Here is a 20,025-nt window from a genome sequence, read left to right as displayed (position 1 = left end):
TAGGTAGATTTATTGTTTTGGTGGAAGATATTTACCACTTTATATATAAATTTAATCTTGTAAATGTTGCCATATTATTGTGATACATAGAAACACATTTGCATACTCATTATAAAGAGTTTCTTAATTGTAATAGATGAGATTTAATATTACTATGAATCTGAATAAATAATCGAATATTTCTATACTTAGCCAGTCTTCAAATATTATTTCTTTCTTAATTAAAAGAAACTACATAATTTTTGTTACCTATACAAAGTACAATGTAACATTTGGAGATTAGATTTTGAGATTGTGATCTTATACAAACAAGGTTTTTATTTTTGAATAAATGGTTTACAATAAATTTGCTTTTATTTCAAAAACAATTTTTTAAAAATAGTCCTTTAAAATCATATCAATCTGATATTGTATTAGACATAAGGAATCAACAAAGCAAAAATATTAAATGTTTGTCTGTTTTGAGTTATAGATGTTAAAATGAAATTACACTTGATTATGTCATTCATTTTTATTTCTGGCAACTTTAATTATTTTCAACTTCCTCAAAAGCTGCTATGAAGAAACCTATGGAGTTTCTGTAAACTGAGTCAACTGGCCTTAGTGGGTCTTCATGAGGTCCAAAACGTTGCACCATTGCCCTGTTAACAATATTTTTTTTACCCAACATTTCATTACTTTTAAAACCATATGAATTAAGTTACCGTATCAATTGAATCAGATAATTTAAACATGATACGAAATCCATCAAATTATCAAAACCTTTAAGTCAGGTATTTTTTTTTATAGAACAGGGGGCAAACGGGCAGGAGGACCTGATGTTAAGTGATACCGCCGCCCATGGACACTCTCGATGTATGTATGCATGGGCAACCTTTGACATGTTGAGGGCCAAACTTAGCAAGCCAAACAATGCGTGCAAATTCAAATACGTTCGTGGGCTGCGTTTAAAAATACTTTATGCATTTTGAAGTAGCGATAATATTTTTTTGCGATGAATATAACCCATGAAATAATACGACAATGATATTATAAATAACAAAATAAAATTATAAACATTGTACGTGATAATTAGAGCGTGAAATTTACAATTGTTACAAACTACGAAAGGTAAATACACCGAAATCAATAAGACGCTTGAATTTGGGAAACTAATCCATGGATATTTAGATTAATTCCACTGATACAAAGACGTAAAGAATTTTCCAAATTATCATCAGTCTTGTACGATGTGTTGATTTATTAAGAGAAAGCACGAAAATATCGAAAATATAACTTTCATCAATGAAAAGAACTGTTCGCAATTATAGGTACTGAGAAACGCACAAATCAATTGTCTTTCGAATTCTAAGCTGCGGAAAATTGTTTTCTTGTAGAAATCGCACATCTAATTTTAGGAGTAAGTTTTCTTGAATCTCGATAAGTCCATTTGTAAGTGTATTGGAGCTGTACATTACATTTTATAGATTAATTATAGTTTTCAGAATTAGCAAATTAATTGCAACAGTCTATTCATGTTTTTGAAGTCGCTAAATCTGTTTGAAAATTTTTCCGACAGTAAATTGAGTTCTTCAGCATACTGCATAAGAAATATCATACGCAGAGAGCATGTTGAAATGGTAACTGTTAGCAGACAGCTGCTTTGACTCCCACAAGCGTAGTTTTTAAATGCCCTGTGAGTGAGTGCAGCGCAGCGTGCTTAGTTGAGTAAGGCCTCTTTATATAGAATTCTTTCATTACTGAAATTTATTCATTACACAGCAAACAAATAGGCTTACCATTGTGCAAGAAAAAAATAGGATCCTTCAGTCCATTTTTGGTCAAACTGGCTCTGTATCTACTTTTAGTTTTCGTTTAATTAACTTAATAACAACTATAGTCAGTTACCACTCAAGATGCACACAAAGTCACAAAGCAAGTTGACGGCTCGGGCAATTCCCTAGGATATCGCTTGTCCAAGATAAATTCAAATCTTTATTGCATTCCTTATGTTAATCTTTTACAGGTGACATGTTATAATTTATTACAAAAAGGACCTTGGTTAGGCACAACATGCTGTGTTATTGCAGATATCACATTGGTAGCTCAAATAGAACTAACGTTCGTGCCATCCAGCCTCATATAGGCAAAATATTCTCGAATAAACTAGTTTATAATAATTAAGACGCAAAAAAACTTTTGATGTGTCGCCTGAGAGTATTAGTATCTAATGTAATATTTTTTTGGCTGGGTTTTTTCATATCCGTCCGGATATATCTTACAGCGGGCCGGTGGTTGCCCATATATACTTTAAGTAGAGTCCATAACAATAAATTGTCTTTGGTTTACGGGAGCGCGAAATAAACATACCAGATAATAAATTTTCTATATTCATAAACCCCCTTTTTCAGGTTGGTAAAAATTACAACATACTATTGAAAAATGTACCTTTCTGTATCAGTGAGACCACAATTAGCTAAGCCTGGTCCTCCACACAGAGGATCAGCTGCTATTAATTTTATATTTGGGAAATTGTCAAGGGCCCACTTTACTAATCCTTCATTTTCTTCTATAGTAATGGTGCATGTGCTGTATACTAATTTACCACCCACTTTCAAAACTTTAACAGCCTGAAAATCGTCCAAATTGTTAAGGAAATAGTATACCAATTTTTCATATAATATAGCTTTGACTTATTTTCTATTATTTATATATATCTAGCAGCAAGCAAATTTAAATTGACAATTAATTTAATTTGTTTTTCTTGACGTTCATAAGTGTACATGTTTACCTATATGAATAAAGATATTTTGATTTGATTTGATTTGAAGCAGGCAGGCTTTAACTTACTAACATTTCTATTGTATCTCATCTGTCTATAATAGATTAGAATAGATTAAGAGAGTAAGAACTTTACATATTTTTTTAATTTACTTTATCTTAAACAAAGAATTTAACACTTACTGCTTCAAATAACTTCCGTTGAACATATTTGTATGATTGCAACATTTTTGGTGACATATTATTGCTTATCAATCTTGGTCTTTGACCCAAGCCACTGCATGGTGCATCAAGGAGTATTTTATCAAAATAGTTTGATGGATATGGTGGTGGACCACTTTCATTGCCAGTTTCTGAATAGATTTTTCTTGAATCATATGCAAATGCATTGATACATGTTAGCCCTTGTAATTCACAATTTTTTTTAATAATTTCAACCTTTTTCTCTGTTCGATCTATAGCAGTGATGATAGCCTAAAAATGTTATCATACTGTTTAGTTCAAAGATTACATTTTTCAGCTAATATTTATAAAATTGCACTCTGTACCACAAGAGTTTTAAAAGAACTACACTAGTTTATTTACTTGCTAGTCTCAGAACTCTGAAGGCAAAGAAAATGTAAACTTTAGTATAAATAATTTTACAAAAGGATTCTGTATTATTTAGTATTTCTATGAGATAAACGAACAGATATAACAGATATAAATCTAATCATATTTAACTTATCTTACATTATTATTTGACATTTCTCCTAAATGTGTTGTTTTATTACCCGGGGCAGCACACATATCAAGAATGTTTTCATTTGGCTGAGGGCTTACTACCCAACTACAGACAATAGATGGCAAATTTTGTAAAACAACTTGCCCACTTGAAAAGCATGTCTCATTCAAAACCACTAATTTAGATTCTGGATATACGGTTTCAACAGCTACACCACTAAAAACAATTCAATATTTTTTAATACATATAACATACACATCATTATGCAAGACTACATGTTTTTATGGTAGATTTTTTCACAATGTAATAACTACATGCCTTGGTTGTATACCTTCATCAAAAAGATGAGAGCGTAGCTTTTTTAAATGTCCAGTGCCAACATATTTCTTATTTCCCAAATATTCCACTTTTAGTCCTCTTTTACACTTCCCATCAAGGTCAGCATAAATATCAACTAAGGCATCAAGTGTACATCCTAAAAGAGTTAAAAAAAATAAATGCAATAATAATTTTCACTAAATGATTACACCTAGCAACTTTACCCTAGATAACATGGAATTCCAAGTCCAAAAAATTAACAATGTTAATGTTAAAAAAATTGCATGTTTTAAGAGTAGATTTTGTGTTTATTTAGACTAGTATAAAGTGAATTTATACAACACAATATTAAATTATCTCCAAAATTATGAAGTAAACTTATGTAAAGAACAGTCTTAAAGTTACCAGATGGCAGCCCAAGAACTCCAGGTGCGTAAACATGAGAACCTCTCAAAACAGCTGCACCACATGAAGCATCTACAATGACCTTATGTTTACCTTTCTCTCTGGCTATGGTTTCTGGCCATTGATTTATTATTAAACAGTCTGGTCGTATGAAATAGTATTGAGGTATTTCGTTTAAATTTAAAGTAATTTGTTGCTAAAAATAAACAGTTTAATAAATACTAATGTCCTTCAACAAATAAGTACATAATAAATCATTAGGTCTGATATAACTTACTGATAATAATATATTTTCTAATTTTTGAATGTTAAATCCTTTTAATCTATTTATTCGTAAACAAGTGTGATTTGGCGTGTTTTCTAACCATTTACTTATGGAATCATCCATTTCAACCATTACCTAAGGATTATTTACTAGTGTTATTTCAAAAGTGCAAATACAATATAATTAGAGCAAGCAACAAATAAAATAACATAACAAGCTCAGTATAACAACGACGTAACGACTTACTACGAATACGTTAATCGTTATACGATCAACGTCAACGACTAACGAGACGTATTGCCTATGCCTAATGCCTGTAAAAGATAAACCTACAGACTACAGAGTACAGTTGACAATGTCAACTTAACATTTGCTAATAAACATATAATGTACTGATGACATATTGAATTAAAAAGCACAGGCTTGGCAGGACTCAAATCCCTTAAGAACTAAAAATTGGATGCGAACTAAAAGTACTATTGATATGGATTCACATAAGAGAGTCCATATCAAGAGTATTTTTATCTCAAAACTATCTAGTTTTTCTAGTTCGTGAATCTTGAAATTGAGTATTTAGCTATTTACCGATAATAGCTTATATTAATTTATTTTGAATCTACTACAATTCACAATCACGATAAACTTTGTACTTTATCTTACCTTACGAAATATCACAAGCCAAACAAATGCAAACCTTTCACAATATCAAGAATCATTATCAAGATGAAACTATTTGAATAATATCACAATTGGTCTGCTATCTTATTCATATTCACGCATGAAATATCTTCCTTAAACATTATACATATATATAGACTATAAGGGTAAGATATTATTATATTATTATATAATAATATCTTAATATATAATATAAGATATTAATATATTATTATTAGGATCCATAGTTCGCGCAGTCTTGTTTTTGAATATCACCCTAATTGTATTGTATACATATATCACCGCCTTCTATATTTAAGATATAGCAGCTACGAGGGCATCAGATATATTTTCAAGTAAGGCATATAACAAGTGCTTAGTGTATATTATGAGATTTTATCATAATGATATAAATGAGAGCTTAGGTTTAAAGACATTTATTCTCATAATAGACATTAGTCACTTACATGAGAACACTTATATGCTAACGTTACAATTTGAAAAAAAAAAGAAACTTGGTAGAATGTGTGATCCCAATCTACGGAAAAGAAAGGATGTACTTTCATTTCCGTAGATTGGGATCACTTAATAGATGGTCTTTTAATCTTAATTTAAATATTGCTAGGCTGCCTGCACTTTTTACATTTTTTGGGAGTGCATACCGCAGTAACAGTAGTATAATCCCCCAACGCCCAATTTTTTTTGCCGTAATTGGTTCTATACTTAGGTAGAATTAAATGAAATAATAAATGAGGGCGTGGTGAACTGCGCTTTTGGATTTGATTTATTTTAGTGAATGTAATGTTAGTGTGTATGTTTTTTTACATTTTTGGAATTGGAACGGGGACATAGGGCTCTTTTAAAAGTGATGCTGTTCCGGCCATACAGATTCCCATCGGAAGAGCTCTATCATCTTAGCAAATTACTTTCCGTTAGGAAGCTGTTTGTCGTGAATCTAATTTTAAAAACCCACAGAGCGCCCCCGTTTGAGAGTAGGCTGGTCTTAAAAAGAATTAGGGATGTTGTAGTCGGTCAAACCGTAAGGACCGACTTCGCTAGACGCAATATGCAAGCAGCCTATATATATAATAAATTAAATAGGCTGCTTAACATCTACCCTCTCACTGCCTACAACCTAAAAACCCGAATAAAAGACTGGCTTATGCTCACGCCTTATGCAGTGTTAGAGCTGCTTTTGAGACCCACGATTTAAATACACGTTACTCATTCACTCACTTACTCACTCAGTCATTCACTCTCTCACACACTTACTCATGCACACAATCAGGTGTGATGATAACGGTTTAAATAGTAAAAAATAAAAAGGAAATGAATTGGTTAAATTATTTTAAGTAATTAAGTTTGTTATGGAAGAGCTGGGAACCCTAACACAGGTATATTTACTTAAAAGGGTTCCCAAATCTTACACTATGAAAAGAAAGATGTAACAACTTAAATAAATAAAGACTTATTATTATTATTATAATGTAGTCATTTAAAATTTTATAGATTAATAAGCTGGTATTGTATTGAAATAATTGTTTTATATTCATCAGTTTTGTTTCTGTGTAGATTTTTTTGTGTGGAAGTTAAGTATGGGTAATGAAAAAGCAATTTAATTACTTTATTTTGAGCACTTTGAAGATTTGATATTTCAGTTTTCAAATGTAAATTTCAATCAGGTAAAGAAGGTGTGATTTAGGCAAAGAATTATAAATAAGAAGACGGACTTTACGAGGAAGGCTCCGAACCATAATATGTCTAAGGGAACCTCTTAGGGAAGATAATTTAGTTATTAAATGATTTATATGCGTTGTCCATGTTAAGTTATTGTCAATATATAATCCAAGATATTTTTCGCTTTTCTTTTCTATTAGAGGTACATTATTTATTGTTAAAGGCAGATGTGGTGGAATTTTAAAGTTTATAGGTTTTAAAATTAAGTACGAAGTTTTAGCAATGTTAATAGTTAAGAACTTCGACTGAAACCACAAATATAGATGGTCAAGGTCTTTTTGCACTTGAGAAATTATTTCATGCACAGAGGAACCAGCGTAAAGAAGACAGGTATCATCCGCATACAAGGTTATCTGTCCATGCAAGTTAAGGTGTTGAATGTCATTCAAGTAAATTAAAAACTATAATGGGCCCTAAATTGATCCACAAGTGATAGGTAAAAGTTTACTTTGAAAATCATTAATTTTAACTACTCGGAATCTATTGTTTAAATATGATTTGAACATCTTTAAGGCATTGCCGGTTATTCCCATTGCTTCTAACTTTTCTACGAGAAGCGAGTGGGAAACTGTGTCGAAAGCTTTCATTATATCAATGAATACTACAAGAAGAATTTTCTTAAGAGCTTAAAATTGTAAAATATAGAAATGTGATTTGGAGAAAGCTTAGCATTTTTTTTTATTTTTGTCACTGGCCACTTTTGGCCGATACGTGGCATAGGCACGAACAACTTCCACGTTAGCCGCCATTTTGATTTTTGACACTCAGCGAAAATTGGTGACTTCATTGAATTCAAGATTGATTCTTCAAATAACGTTTAAAATTTGTGCAAAAATGTAAGTACGTGGTCAGAAAAATTCAAGTACTGCAATTTTATAATAAATTGGTGATAAAAAGTACATTTTACAATATTATGAAGCCGAGGGTGGTAACCGCAACAGAATACTAACAGTGATGTCGGCTAATCTTTGTTCAATAAACTGAGAATACGTTATAACATAAATATTGCTCTTTGCTTCTAGGATTTGCTTAATCAAACCATTTATAATCTTATTATTTCACAAAATATAGTTTTTACGCATCAATTGGGGTATGACTTGCCATGTCATATACCAGTACTGATTCCATTGATTTAATGTGCAACCGATGAGTCAGAAGTTACATCTACAATTATCCTTTATTTCTTTCAGATTATACTTAAGTCGCCAAAATGGGGAATATGTTTGCAAATTTATTTAAGGGCCTATTTGGCAAAAAAGAAATGAGAATATTGATGGTTGGTTTGGATGCAGCTGGTAAAACCACAATTCTATATAAACTCAAATTAGGAGAAATCGTAACAACAATTCCTACAATTGGTAAGTATTACAACATTATTTGAGTAATTAATCATGTATAAAGTATTGTATTTCAAATAATGTCATGTGGCATTAGTTCCTTTCTTTTTTAGTTGCACACATTGAACTGTTTATCAAGCTAGTTGCTTAACTTTAGAGCTCTACAATGCCAAATTGTGTAATTTGTTAGTCTTTCAGTCTAAATTATATGTTTCTTTTCATTTTAATGTTTTTCTACAATTTTACTTAAATAGTAGATTCTGATCTAAAACCACAAGTTATGTAGTGACTATATACTGTATAACAAAACACATATAGTGTCCCTTGTAATTTCTTACTAATTTAAATCATTTGTTGTAACACTAATCTCAGCTGTATAGTTATGTATATTTTGTTGAATCCATTATCTCTGTTTGTCAGAGGAAACAAAATTTTAACTGTTTTAGTGTTACTATAATTTTGAAAAATAAGACTTAAAAATCCGTCACACTCCAGGTTTATTGTACTTGTATAAACACCTCTGAAACAAATTAGATGCTAATTCATGCTTATAAGTAAGATCACTGTGATAACTTATAAAATCTAATTATTATTTCAGGCTTTAATGTGGAGACAGTAGAATACAAAAACATCAGTTTTACTGTATGGGATGTCGGTGGTCAGGACAAAATTAGACCATTGTGGAGGCATTACTTCCAAAACACACAGGTACATTCATATTTTTTTATCTTTCAGACTGTACTAACTTAAGCATCATCAGATTACTTGACAAATCATATTAGAGTGTGCTATGTTCTTATTAGCAACTTTGAATCTAGATGCATCACCATATCTAAGCCATTGAATAACTGCTATGGGGTTTTTATTAAAATCAGTCTTTTAGTCATTCTCACTAACATTACACACATATATATATTGTGTATATTAGTGTCATTAATCATTGCTTATATGCACTTAATAAATACAATTATATACATATTTGGTCTATCCTTTTTTACAATCTTTCACATGTGATAAAGAAATTTTAAACTATGATATAATATTGTTTTGTACATACATATCTGTTAAAAATATATAAAATTTACTTTTCTATTACTACTTTAATGACCTTCTGCTGTGTATTTTAACCTACATTTCACTATTTTTCCATCATACTTGTAGCTCTAAGTAGGTAGAAAAAAAATTGGCCTTGATTAGTAAACTGAAGGCAAAACAAAGTGCCTTTATAATAATTAAAAATATATCTTTGGTATTATGACACTTGTTAAAAAAACATGGATAAATAATGTTCTATAGATTTGAGTGATTTGGTAAAAGTATTTTTATAAGTTAGGGAGGTAGGTGGACTCATTTTCAGCAATTAGACTCAAATTTCGATCCGTTTTGCGTGTTTTTTTATAAGTTGTATATATACTTAAAAAAGTATGTATATTGATATGCATTGTTTCACTTATTCATATTTATATGATTAAGTGAAACAATGGACCTTTTTTATTGATTAAAGTGTAATCCCTCGGAACAAGTTATTTTTTGTGTTAGATTTTTACCTATTAAAATTATAATATATTTTATTTGCAGGGTCTTATTTTCGTAGTAGACAGTAATGACAGAGAGCGTATAGGCGAGGCGCGCGAAGAGCTAATGCGAATGTTAAGCGAAGACGAGTTGCGGGACGCAGTACTCTTGATCTTCGCAAACAAACAGGTACACTGCTTAATTTACTTTTTGTGATGTTATTTATGTAATTCCTTTAAAAAATAATATATATATGAGCAAATTTTATATATAGATAAGAAATTTACAAAACTATCTTTGTGTCATGACGTTAACAAAAAGCTAATTGCTTTATATACTACTAAACATATAACAATTTAATTTCTGATAATGTATAATTTATTATCTACTACTATAGTTGACACAGTTAAAATAAATTGTTTATGCAGCAGGAAATTAAAAATCATATCAACAAGATTTACAATGTCCTTGATAAGCTATGTGACACATTTAGTACTACTTAATTTTAGAGCATATCTATGGTTTAATTAATTACCAAATGTTTTAGTATATATATATAAATGTTTTGGTATGGAAGGCAATAGTTTATTATTACCCATCTCCCTGCGTAGGACCTGCCCAACGCGATGAACGCGGCCGAGATAACGGACAAGCTGGGCCTGCATTCGTTGCGCAACCGCAACTGGTACATCCAAGCGACGTGCGCCACCTCCGGGGACGGGCTCTACGAAGGTCTGGACTGGCTCTCCAACCAGCTCAAGAACGCCAACCGCTAACCGCCCACTTCACACTCAGAGACTATGGTTTAACTTCAATTTATTTGCTAATGTATTATGTGAATCAAATGTATTGCAGCGTATCGCGTCGATCCACCCGGGCCGCCGCTTCAACCCTTCGGAATACTGTTTTTAGTTTGTCTCCTCCGGTGGCCGGATCTCTCTTCATCTCACCCGGTACTTATTTCTCGTGTGTGACGTTGAACAAATATTGTAAATGCGAAATTTCTTAATTTGCCATCGTGATGTGGATAGGTAACTGACGAGATAGTGAATCACATAACATGTTTTATAAGTGTAATATGGTATAAGTTATCGTAATAAAGTATTTAAAGTTAATTGACATCTATGATTTTCGTTAGCGTAGTGCGCCTTCAGTGCAGAGGTAGAGCGCCGCAGATGACTTGTATGGAGTCCCATATTAGTCCCCTGACCTATTCGCATCGCTTCGAACGCCGCTCGGAGCCATCGGTTTTGTGCATATTCCATTTATTCGACTAATTGTATGATGATAGTTTATTTTTTACGGAAGTTAACTAGGTAGATTAAGCTGTTATGTAATTTACATCAGAAACCCGTTCGTCGTCGAATGAGCCGCATTTATGGATGACTTCGCGACGGACCGATTATAATATTTAATTTAGGTGTATTATGTATTAGATTACTGTCATTTGGGAAGTTCCGCGTACGGGAAGCGGTCGGAATCCTCTACGGTACTTCGCTCTTACACAACTAATTATAACTTAGCATTTTTATAATAATTTAGATGAGATTGTTACACAATTCAAGGATACAATAATTATGGAAAGTGTGGTAAAGAGAGTACTTTTTAATTTTATGAAAAGGTTTATTGAAGCAAGATGTGACATTCCGGTTTGTCTTAATGCTGTATTATGGAATAAAATATCCTCACCAAAGCTCGTTTTTTCTTATCAAAATCCTTTATTGTAGATTGCCTCCAGTGTTATCGAATTTGGATAACGTTTACTAACCACATTGTAGTATGATATTAAGTTTATTGCTACCGAAGTTATTTGAAAGGCAATGGACGTCTATGTCGATGCGAACTTTACTAAGCCTTTAATCTGTTTAAAAATTGTAGTCGCTCGCCAAATGGCGAAATCAATGCAAGAAACCGTTAAAGATACGTTAATTTCGGCATTAAAAGTCGTTAATTGCGAAGACATGATTACTACTTTTCTTTAATTAATACGTATTTACTATGATATTGATTTTGGATTTATGTGCCTTGTAAAAAAATACATCACTTGCGACTGCAGTAATCGAGCTTGGAGCTGGTCAAGTACGCTCTTTCAGTAAGTATGAATTTCTTTTTAATTTTACCAAACAATGCATTAGTTACAATAATCACCGCAGTATAGTACCCAGTCACACTAGAAAATAGATATTTAATAAGACGACCCAATCTCATATTGTGCCATATCTCCCTTTGGGGTGTCAGGAAAATTGAAGCATTAGGTCAGTAATATTTAAAAAAACTGATGCGTCAATCTTGATGTTGGTATCACATTTCTGTATCTGTTTCCTTGGATAGTTTTTCTGTTGGTTCTTTGCTACCTATTTCGATGTCTTTTTAATAAGGTTGTATATGGTTGAAGTATTTTATCAACTGTACGAGTAAATGTTAATTAAGCACATAGAAAAATCAATAGGTTTTTGGTTGACAATTGAGTGCAACAGAGATATCTAGAGATGGCCATCCGTCTCAGATGAACTTCTCGTTTACCTTACACACATAAGGTAAGCGTAAGTTTGGACATAGCGAAAGCCTTCGATCGGGTGAGGCACAAGGCACTTCTTTCGAAGCTATGCGCTGTCCGATATATTATGCAATTGGATTTCCAACTTTCCCGCTGATTGGAGCATCAAGGTCGCCGTTGACGAAGCATGTTTCTACCTCAAACACGTAAACGCTGGTGTACAACAGTGTTTGTCTCCTATAATCGAACAATTTTCTGTATATGAATGATTAGTTGCAACATTCATGGCTATGCGGACGATAGCATGGGCATACTCATACAAAGTACAGGTACAGGTATTTCTCAGATATCGGAATAATCTTGGGTACAGGGCCAAATTTAGAGGTATGGAGACGCCGCAACAAAGGACAAACAGGCCCCCTGGCCCGAAATTAATTGCCAAATAAAATAAACAATTTTTTTTAGTTGAGTTCTTCGATGAATAATTGTGAAAACATGAAGATCCTTTTAGTATTTAACGAATTTTAATTTAAAACATTTTTTTCGAAGTCTTTATTGCGAGGAGGGTAACCGCAAAAGAGGGCCTTCCTCACCCTCAGCCCTGCTTGTGTCTGCAGTTAAAACTCTATTACGCCCGTGTCACCATGACGACCTTTTAGAAAGGCAGTTTTTGCGGCGCGCCTTTAATAAGGGGTTAATTTTTTTTAAATGTGTAAGTACATCACTGCGCAATTTTCCCGAACTTCTTGTTTTCGTAGCGATGTCGGGCTGGCAATGTTAAACATCTCATACGACACTGATCAGCGACCGAAAATGTTATCTAGTATTAACAAAAAAATATAAATTTCAGAAGGGCGTGCTAAATGAATTGTGAATGAATGAATTTTTAGTGGATGGCAAATAGCTAGTCGATTATGATTTGCTTAAAACTCCGTAGACCTGAATACCATATACATAATTTTTCATGATATTAAAAATTTATTAATATCAAAAATAACTGAGACAGTATTCAACGAAAAGCTGTTAGAATCTTGGAGCTTTATCCCTTGGAGTTTCGTGGCATAGACGTGGGATAGATCTTGCATCTGCTATATATTTACCACGGATGGTGTTCAGATGAATTGTTCGTACCTGCAGCCGAGTTTCATCATCGGACGTCAAGGCGAAATAACATGCGTATCATCTCGAAATCCGCGTCATTTGTCCCACAACTGAGCGTGTCTTAAAGAAGTTTTTGCCGCGCACCACCGTGTGGTTAGGGTCCACCAATCAGGGTCCTTCAAGAAGAGCGTACCAATCGGGGAGAAAATGCAAAGCTAATTGCAGATGTCGCTATTATCGCTTGACTCATAACAGTACGCTGTCAGTTTTCAGCATTTCTTTCACAAATCTTAGGTACGATTTAGTAAATCTTAAAAGGACTGTTCCTCAATTAAAAGAGAATTGATGATTGGTTCTTTAAAAGGAAGAAAGGCAGATCTTGTCACGAGGTTTTTCAAGGAACTTCTTATTGCTGCCAAATGTAATCTGGGATGAAATTCTGTAATTGATCTATACTCTATACTTGATATATATGATCTATACTTATAAAGATCTGAAAGTGATATACGAGGAAAGGCAAAGGGAATGTTAAAAGTATTAGACACGTTTTATGTGAAATATTTAAAAAGATCCTACTTAATAAATATATGTATAAGAATAACTTAGAAACAATAAAACCCACTGATTACTTTGGACTTTTATTTTAAAATAACCTTTTTTAAAATAACATAGCATAAACCAAATTAAAAATATTATATTTTTTATTATTTTAAATGTATATTAGCGCCATAAAAGAATATGTTTACGATTTTCAATAATACATAACAAATATATATGTATATATACCCAACAGCAGTAGTACTTATGCTAAACATTTTGCCAAAAATTAGGTTTATTTCTTCTTAATTTACTTAACACAATATAGTTAGATATTAAATCAATGTTTGGCAGTACATATATCATATAAAGTGGATATTCGGAGCATATTTCAATAGTTTACTTAACATTACGTTTTACATGTCACATGTAGAATGTTATAATTAATGCGTAATTTTATATGAAAATCGACTGCCAACAATTTAATGAGCATACATCATCCCCGAGAATGCACAAAATTAAATTAGTGCATTGAAACAACAGGGGTATCATTTTGTATGATTAATAAGCGTTCATATTGGATAGCGCCATGGTGTCGCGAACGAGTGCCAGAGTAATATTTCTTAAGCTTGGAGCACTACATCATCCCAAGATAGGGTTAAATTAATTTTAGAGACTTAGAATAAAACGCTAAGATTGATAATGTTTGCGAATCTTATTTTACGCCGAGAAAGTATGCCCATATTGGGGCAATTATTTTATTTGTTGATTTAGCTGACGGAAAATAACTTACGTCATTAATTTCGTTGTAAACATATAATATTAAATGCAATCAAGTCATAAAACAATTGTTTGGCGCTAAAACCCTTTATTTCTGAGCGTCACATTCTTAAATCTGTTTCATGATCATTTGATAATCTAATTGGCAAGTAGGTCAGCCACCTGTGCCTGACACACACACAATGTGTTCACACACACCGGCTCCCAGACGATGCAAAAAAAATTTTTTTCTACAAATTATTTATTCCTTTTTTTCGTTACTTCTTTAAAAATTTCAAAATCATTAACACGATGTTTTCTACTAACAAAAGTAATGGTGTTTTAAATTTTAGCTACGTATAGGTACACACTTAGGTAATCTACACCAGATGTGTCGTAGATTCTAGAATTTACAAGTCATTTTCGTCTCCGGTACTCAATACTGCCAGGTCTATTGAAATAAGTTTTAAATACTTTAATTTTTTTTAATAAAAACAAAAGTTTGTAAACTTTAAAAGTTGTTTGTAAATGGGGAGGTGTATAATTATAATCTAGACCAGTGTTTTTGGAAAATTGAGGGGGGCAAATTGATTGTTGGTTAATAATTTCTTAGGAATTTCTACCTAAACCAATTGTTTCAATATCTGAACACTTAATAAAAAATATATATAATACGTGTTAAATTAGAATCTTAGGTGGACTAAGGTGGCACAAATAAGGTTGGGAAATACTGACCTTAAGCACGAGGATGACTCCTCTGTGACAATATCAGCTACGATAACGTAGCAAGTGCCATAAGTATATCATAATAAATATAATTTATTTATATATTAGGTCTTAATACAATTACAATTGTACCCCGTCATTAATTCTGTATTTCATATAAAGTAAAGGATACAAGCTATAAAAACAAAATGAGAATTGCAAAAGTTGCTTAAATTTTGAAAGCTTTGGGATATCCGTTGAAATATTTTTTTGAATTCCCTAAACTCTGATCCGTGGTGTTTATCTGTTGTCTACAAAACGCACGTTAGCTGAGCCTTTTCCGGCGCAAGATTTTACGTGACGCGTGTGGGCAAGTGCCGTGATGCGGCGGGGCGGGCAGTCGCACGGAGGCGATGCATTTTTCCCCGCCCGCCCCCCTCGCGTGCCGCAGTTTTCCGCGAGGGGCGCGCCGGCCCCCGCCCGCTACTCTCGGGAAATCGTTCTGACGCTCTCCATTCGCCTCAGTCTGGCTCGACCGTCGCAATACTACGTCGCGTACGCGCGCTACACTTGTTCACGCAACGACTCGTATATCGCGGCGAAAATAGTGCGCTCGGACCGGGAAGCGAACCCGGTGAACCAGTGGTAGGTGCCATGGTGCCCGCACTGGTGCTGATGTTGCTGGCGGTGGCCCCGTATGGGCCCGCCGTCGCGCGCAGGCACGCTCCTGACCTCAGAGAAGATGAACCCGCTCGGCGTACCACGAGACCTGCCGGTAAGATTCAGTTTCTTCTGCTACTACTGGCATCTACTTCTATACCTTAAAACATTGGCCACGTCATGCGCTTTCGAAGTTATCTTGTAATCTCGTAACGCATCAATCAAATTGCATGCGATGCAAATATAGACATTCTCGGTGCATAGATCACAGCCACTTGCATCGTCATTCGTTCTAGTCCACACTTACTTATAAGTACTATATAATTCGAAGGTATGCATATGACTATCACGCTATTGTGATTGTTCGATGGAATAAAAACAATGCCACGTGAAAGTGATCAGCTTTCCTCTCGGTATCAAACTGAAATGTCAAGTGATCTATTTTTGTTGTATGATACAATCTTTATCGGGCAAAGACATTCAGCAGATATGTCACTCATATGTAAAATAAACAAAAAATTATCAGATAAATTGTGATTTCCATACTACACATATAATCATGAGTAGTGTATACTTTTTTTCTTATTTTACATTGGAAGTACATGTTATTTATCCGTTTAAAAATATACGAAGCTAAAATATACAGTAGATGTTTTAAATCTTATAATAAGATGAAAAGCTTTTTTAATCACCATTCAATCATAAACATTGCCAAGAATAATATCACATATGGCAGTTCTCTGAAATACTTTCAAGTCGCAAATTAAACTTTGAGTATATTAGATTAACGAAAAATCTTCAAAATATATTACATATATTTATTATTATTTTTTGTGAGGAAAAGCTACATTGATTCGCAATAAAATATCGGAAGAGTTTAACGCACTGTTGAAAATATATGAAAATTTTATTCGTATACGATTATTTAATACCATAACCTTATTTTTTTTAATAAGTATTAAATGCTTAAATGTTTTGATTAACATGAAGAGAGTCATTAAAAGTTCGTTTAAAGATTAATTCTATGTATACATAAGTGTTATAAAATGATAATACAAATTTCGCGAAATAGACATAGGTTTTTGTTAGTTTTTATATCATAATATTAGGACTATTCTGATAGTTGGGTATCGTACGATTTTGCAATCTTATCATTACGCCATGTGATTATAGATTACGACAAAACGTACGTATTATTGCAAAATTTTCGTACTTTTAGCGTTTATAACAAATTATATATCACGATAATTTATATCTTATCTATTAAATAATACGAATTACACTGAGATTTGAAGTTTTCTTTGAAATGATTGTTTCGCACAGATTGATTAATTAATTAATCATTGCAGGTGACTTGACAAATCAATTTTAATGTGACAACTTTTTCAAAATTTGTTTCGTCTCAGAAATTACGGCAATTCGCTTCTAATTCAGTGTGATCGTTTGTCTTTTTACTTATTCATATATTATTCATATTTATTTATGTGTTGATTATAATTTATAAATTTTAACTAAATTTAGCACTACAGAAAAACTTTATGTTGTGTAACAGTTACTAGCCCAGTTATAGTTAAACTAAACATAATTTTTTATTGAAACTATGTTTTATTTCCGTAAAAGTTTCCTTTCTCGTATATAAATTTAATAAAATTATTTCACGAAAGATATAAGTAATACAAATTAAAAAATATATTGGTTCAATACTATCGCAACCAATTTTAAGCAGTTGCCTTCATTATTTTTTAATAAAAATATCGTTACACATCTAATTAAATCGTAAACTGTTAAAAATAATATTCGTAATTAGGTAATTTAAGTAGCCTTCAAGAAGTGAAAGAATTTATTAAAATATAAGTAAAATTCAAATATGTGTTGAGATCAACGTTGGTAACGAGTTTTACCTTGAATATGGGGCATACGAGAGTTAATAAAAATATAATGACACTATATTTATATAACAGACGGTACAATAACGATCAGCGAGGTTAAGTAACACTTGCAGTGGCTAAAATATAGATTTTACAATTTCTTTAATACTACATGCGTCATTGATTGTTACAGTATTAAAACCGTCTCGATAGCCTTTATGTTATGTAAATATTCGCTAATAGACAAGGACGAGTAGTTACAGGTGACTCAGTTTCCCGACAACTTTCATTCATTTTCCGGATCAGATTAATGTCAGGAATGTTTGCCAAAATATCTTAACAAGCGTGCCAAAATTTGTATTACCGAGAAGAGAAAAAAGCTGTCATCGTCGTCTAGACGCTACAACGAGACGTATCGTTACAAAGAGAATTGCCTGCTCTGCAATCATTTTTATGCTCCTTATTTTTGCAGTTTTTCTTGATGTACGCATTGTGTGAAATCTTGTAAACTCGCACGCCGCAAACATTTTTCTATTACTTAAAGGCAATGGTATGATTTGTGCTTTTCTTCCACTAATTGATTTGATTATTCAATTATTTGTAACAAACGCAGGACTATTTGCGATTATCTTTTGCTCAGATTCAAATTTGTAGCACTATGCGTTATCAATGGTTACGTACCGGTGTTTTAGAAGTAGGCATCTCAGACAAAAATATATAATTTAATTTTTTTTAATAAGTTTTATAATTAGGAATTTAAAAAAGTAAATTATGTTATTTATAAACATTTAATATGAATTCTTAAACCCAAACATTACACATTTTCTCTTATGATATTTTTAGCGTTATATAAAAGAAATTAAAAAGACAGTATAAAATTAATGGCTGGTCTCTGTTCGTTAGACTTATTGTCAGACCTACCAAACCTACTTAGAATATAATAATATATTTTAATATAGTAATAAATAATTTTTTAATTATAATAAAAAAGCGCAGTTTTGTTTTGCGCGCAGTCAAAGTTGTCGGCATCAACTAGTTATAATATAAAAACGATAAAAATAAAGTAATTTGTTAAAGAGATATCTACGACAGTATTAATTAGGTTTTTATTAAGTATCCGCGGCGGGTTACAAGATCATCTGATAAATTTTATCGAAACAAAAATAAACAATGAGTCATGGTTTACCTCACATCGGCTTAAGGAGGACTTAATTTGCTTATTTTTTCTCACTGCGTACGAGACTTTACGAAGAATGTGGAATGAACTGATGAGTATTATGAAGAAAATTCTTCAAGCTGATAGTTTTTTTATTTTTTTTATTCTAGTGGAATTGGAATTATAAGAAAACTAAATGAACGATTATGGTACGAATTTAATAGCCCCTAACTGACCTAGGAAAACTTAAGTCTAAACGAGTTCAGTTAAGTTAAACACTTAATGAATAACTAAGTGAAGTAGGTACTATACGTTTATTATTACTGAAATTATATTAAAACGGAATACGTCTCTTACAAAGTAACGTTGTATTAATTTTCGCAATGCAAGAAATTCTACATCTACATAAATATTAATATTAATAATAACAACGAAACACCTTTTGTATTTGATAGTTAAAATCTAACTAATTAAATTGTGAATATTGCCTACAATTTACATGCATGTATAGCTAAAGGAAAAACCACACTAGCCACATGGATATGTATATCAACGTGTCGTTTACTTGCCCAAGATTTATTGAATTAGGTTCCACTTTGAATGTACAGTGTTGGCATAGTGGTCAGAGGGCTTGGAATCATAGTGCGCGTGACGAAACCTCTCTTCTTGTCAGAAATATTATCGAAGAATGCTGCATGGTGACGTCGATACAAAAGATTAAAGAAAGACTGATTGAAGTTTAAAGAGAAAACCAAACCCCAGGTTTCTGTATCGTCTCCTGGGTATTGCTAGAAGCAAGTTTTAAGATGTTATTCTAAGATTCAGAGTAATTTTGAATCATGAAATTATTTTGGCATGAGATAGTCATATTTCGCGCTAGGCCGAGACTTGTTCCTTTACATTATATCCTTAAATGCAATGTAGATTGTGCTTATAGTTAGAAAAAATCCATTAGTATTTGGGACAATCGGGGTCTGAACGCCCGTTGCCCAACCTAAGATTCGCGCGCCAGGCTTAGCCTAAA

General features: G+C 32.5%; 3 protein-coding genes across 3 annotated transcripts in view; 2 read left to right on the top strand and 1 right to left on the bottom strand.

The window, feature by feature from the left end:
* Window positions 1–492: 492 nt before the first annotated feature.
* On the bottom strand, window positions 493–4,768 carry LOC110992364 (tRNA (cytosine(72)-C(5))-methyltransferase NSUN6). Its single transcript, XM_022258144.2, has 8 exons — window positions 4,719–4,768; window positions 4,485–4,607; window positions 4,208–4,403; window positions 3,803–3,959; window positions 3,493–3,700; window positions 2,944–3,234; window positions 2,428–2,609; window positions 493–641 (listed from the first exon to the last, which is right to left on the bottom strand). Exons 2-8 carry the CDS (start codon window positions 4,602–4,604, stop codon window positions 527–529), a joined length of 1,269 nt encoding a protein of 422 aa, XP_022113836.2. The 5' UTR covers window positions 4,605–4,607; window positions 4,719–4,768; the 3' UTR covers window positions 493–526.
* A 2,790-nt stretch (window positions 4,769–7,558) lies between these two features.
* LOC110992371 (ADP-ribosylation factor 1) lies at window positions 7,559–11,411 on the top strand. Its single transcript, XM_022258159.2, has 5 exons — window positions 7,559–7,702; window positions 8,057–8,224; window positions 8,802–8,911; window positions 9,782–9,907; window positions 10,330–11,411. The coding sequence occupies exons 2-5, from the start codon at window positions 8,077–8,079 to the stop codon at window positions 10,492–10,494; spliced, it is 549 nt and encodes a 182-aa protein (XP_022113851.1). The 5' UTR covers window positions 7,559–7,702; window positions 8,057–8,076; the 3' UTR covers window positions 10,495–11,411.
* Window positions 11,412–15,825: 4,414 nt separating this feature from the next.
* The window catches only part of LOC110992370 (dorsal-ventral patterning protein Sog), a 75,168-nt gene continuing 70,968 nt past the window's right edge, over window positions 15,826–20,025 (top strand). Inside the window, exon 1 of the mRNA XM_022258158.2 lies at window positions 15,826–16,092. Within this exon, the coding sequence (XP_022113850.2) occupies window positions 15,972–16,092 (121 nt within the window). The 5' untranslated portion in view covers window positions 15,826–15,971. The remainder of the gene's footprint in view (window positions 16,093–20,025) is intronic.

This window comes from Pieris rapae, chromosome 14 (genome assembly GCF_905147795.1).
Source record: "Pieris rapae chromosome 14, ilPieRapa1.1, whole genome shotgun sequence".
Classification (NCBI taxonomy): Eukaryota; Metazoa; Arthropoda; class Insecta; order Lepidoptera; family Pieridae; genus Pieris; species Pieris rapae.
Note: the sequence above shows the minus strand (reverse complement) of the source record. Positions and strands in the feature narration are given on the sequence as shown.

What these genes read in the sequence shown, in the direction of transcription:
- LOC110992371 (XM_022258159.2), top strand. Translation starts at nt 8,077, where the DNA reads ATGGGGAATATGTTTGCAAATTTATTTAAGGGCCTATTTGGCAAAAAA. An exon ending in AACAACAATTCCTACAATTG is followed by an intron (nt 8,225 to 8,801) that starts GTAAGTATTACA and finishes TTATTATTTCAG; the next exon opens with GCTTTAATGTGGAGACAGTA. An exon ending in TGATCTTCGCAAACAAACAG is followed by an intron (nt 9,908 to 10,329) that starts GTACACTGCTTA and finishes CTCCCTGCGTAG; the next exon opens with GACCTGCCCAACGCGATGAA.
- LOC110992364 (XM_022258144.2), bottom strand. Translation starts at nt 4,604, where the DNA reads ATGGTTGAAATGGATGATTCCATAAGTAAATGGTTAGAAAACACGCCA. An exon ending in TAGAAAATATATTATTATCA is followed by an intron (nt 4,404 to 4,484) that starts GTAAGTTATATC and finishes GTTTATTTTTAG; the next exon opens with CAACAAATTACTTTAAATTT. An exon ending in GGTCTCACTGATACAGAAAG is followed by an intron (nt 642 to 2,427) that starts GTACATTTTTCA and finishes TATTGTTAACAG; the next exon opens with GGCAATGGTGCAACGTTTTG.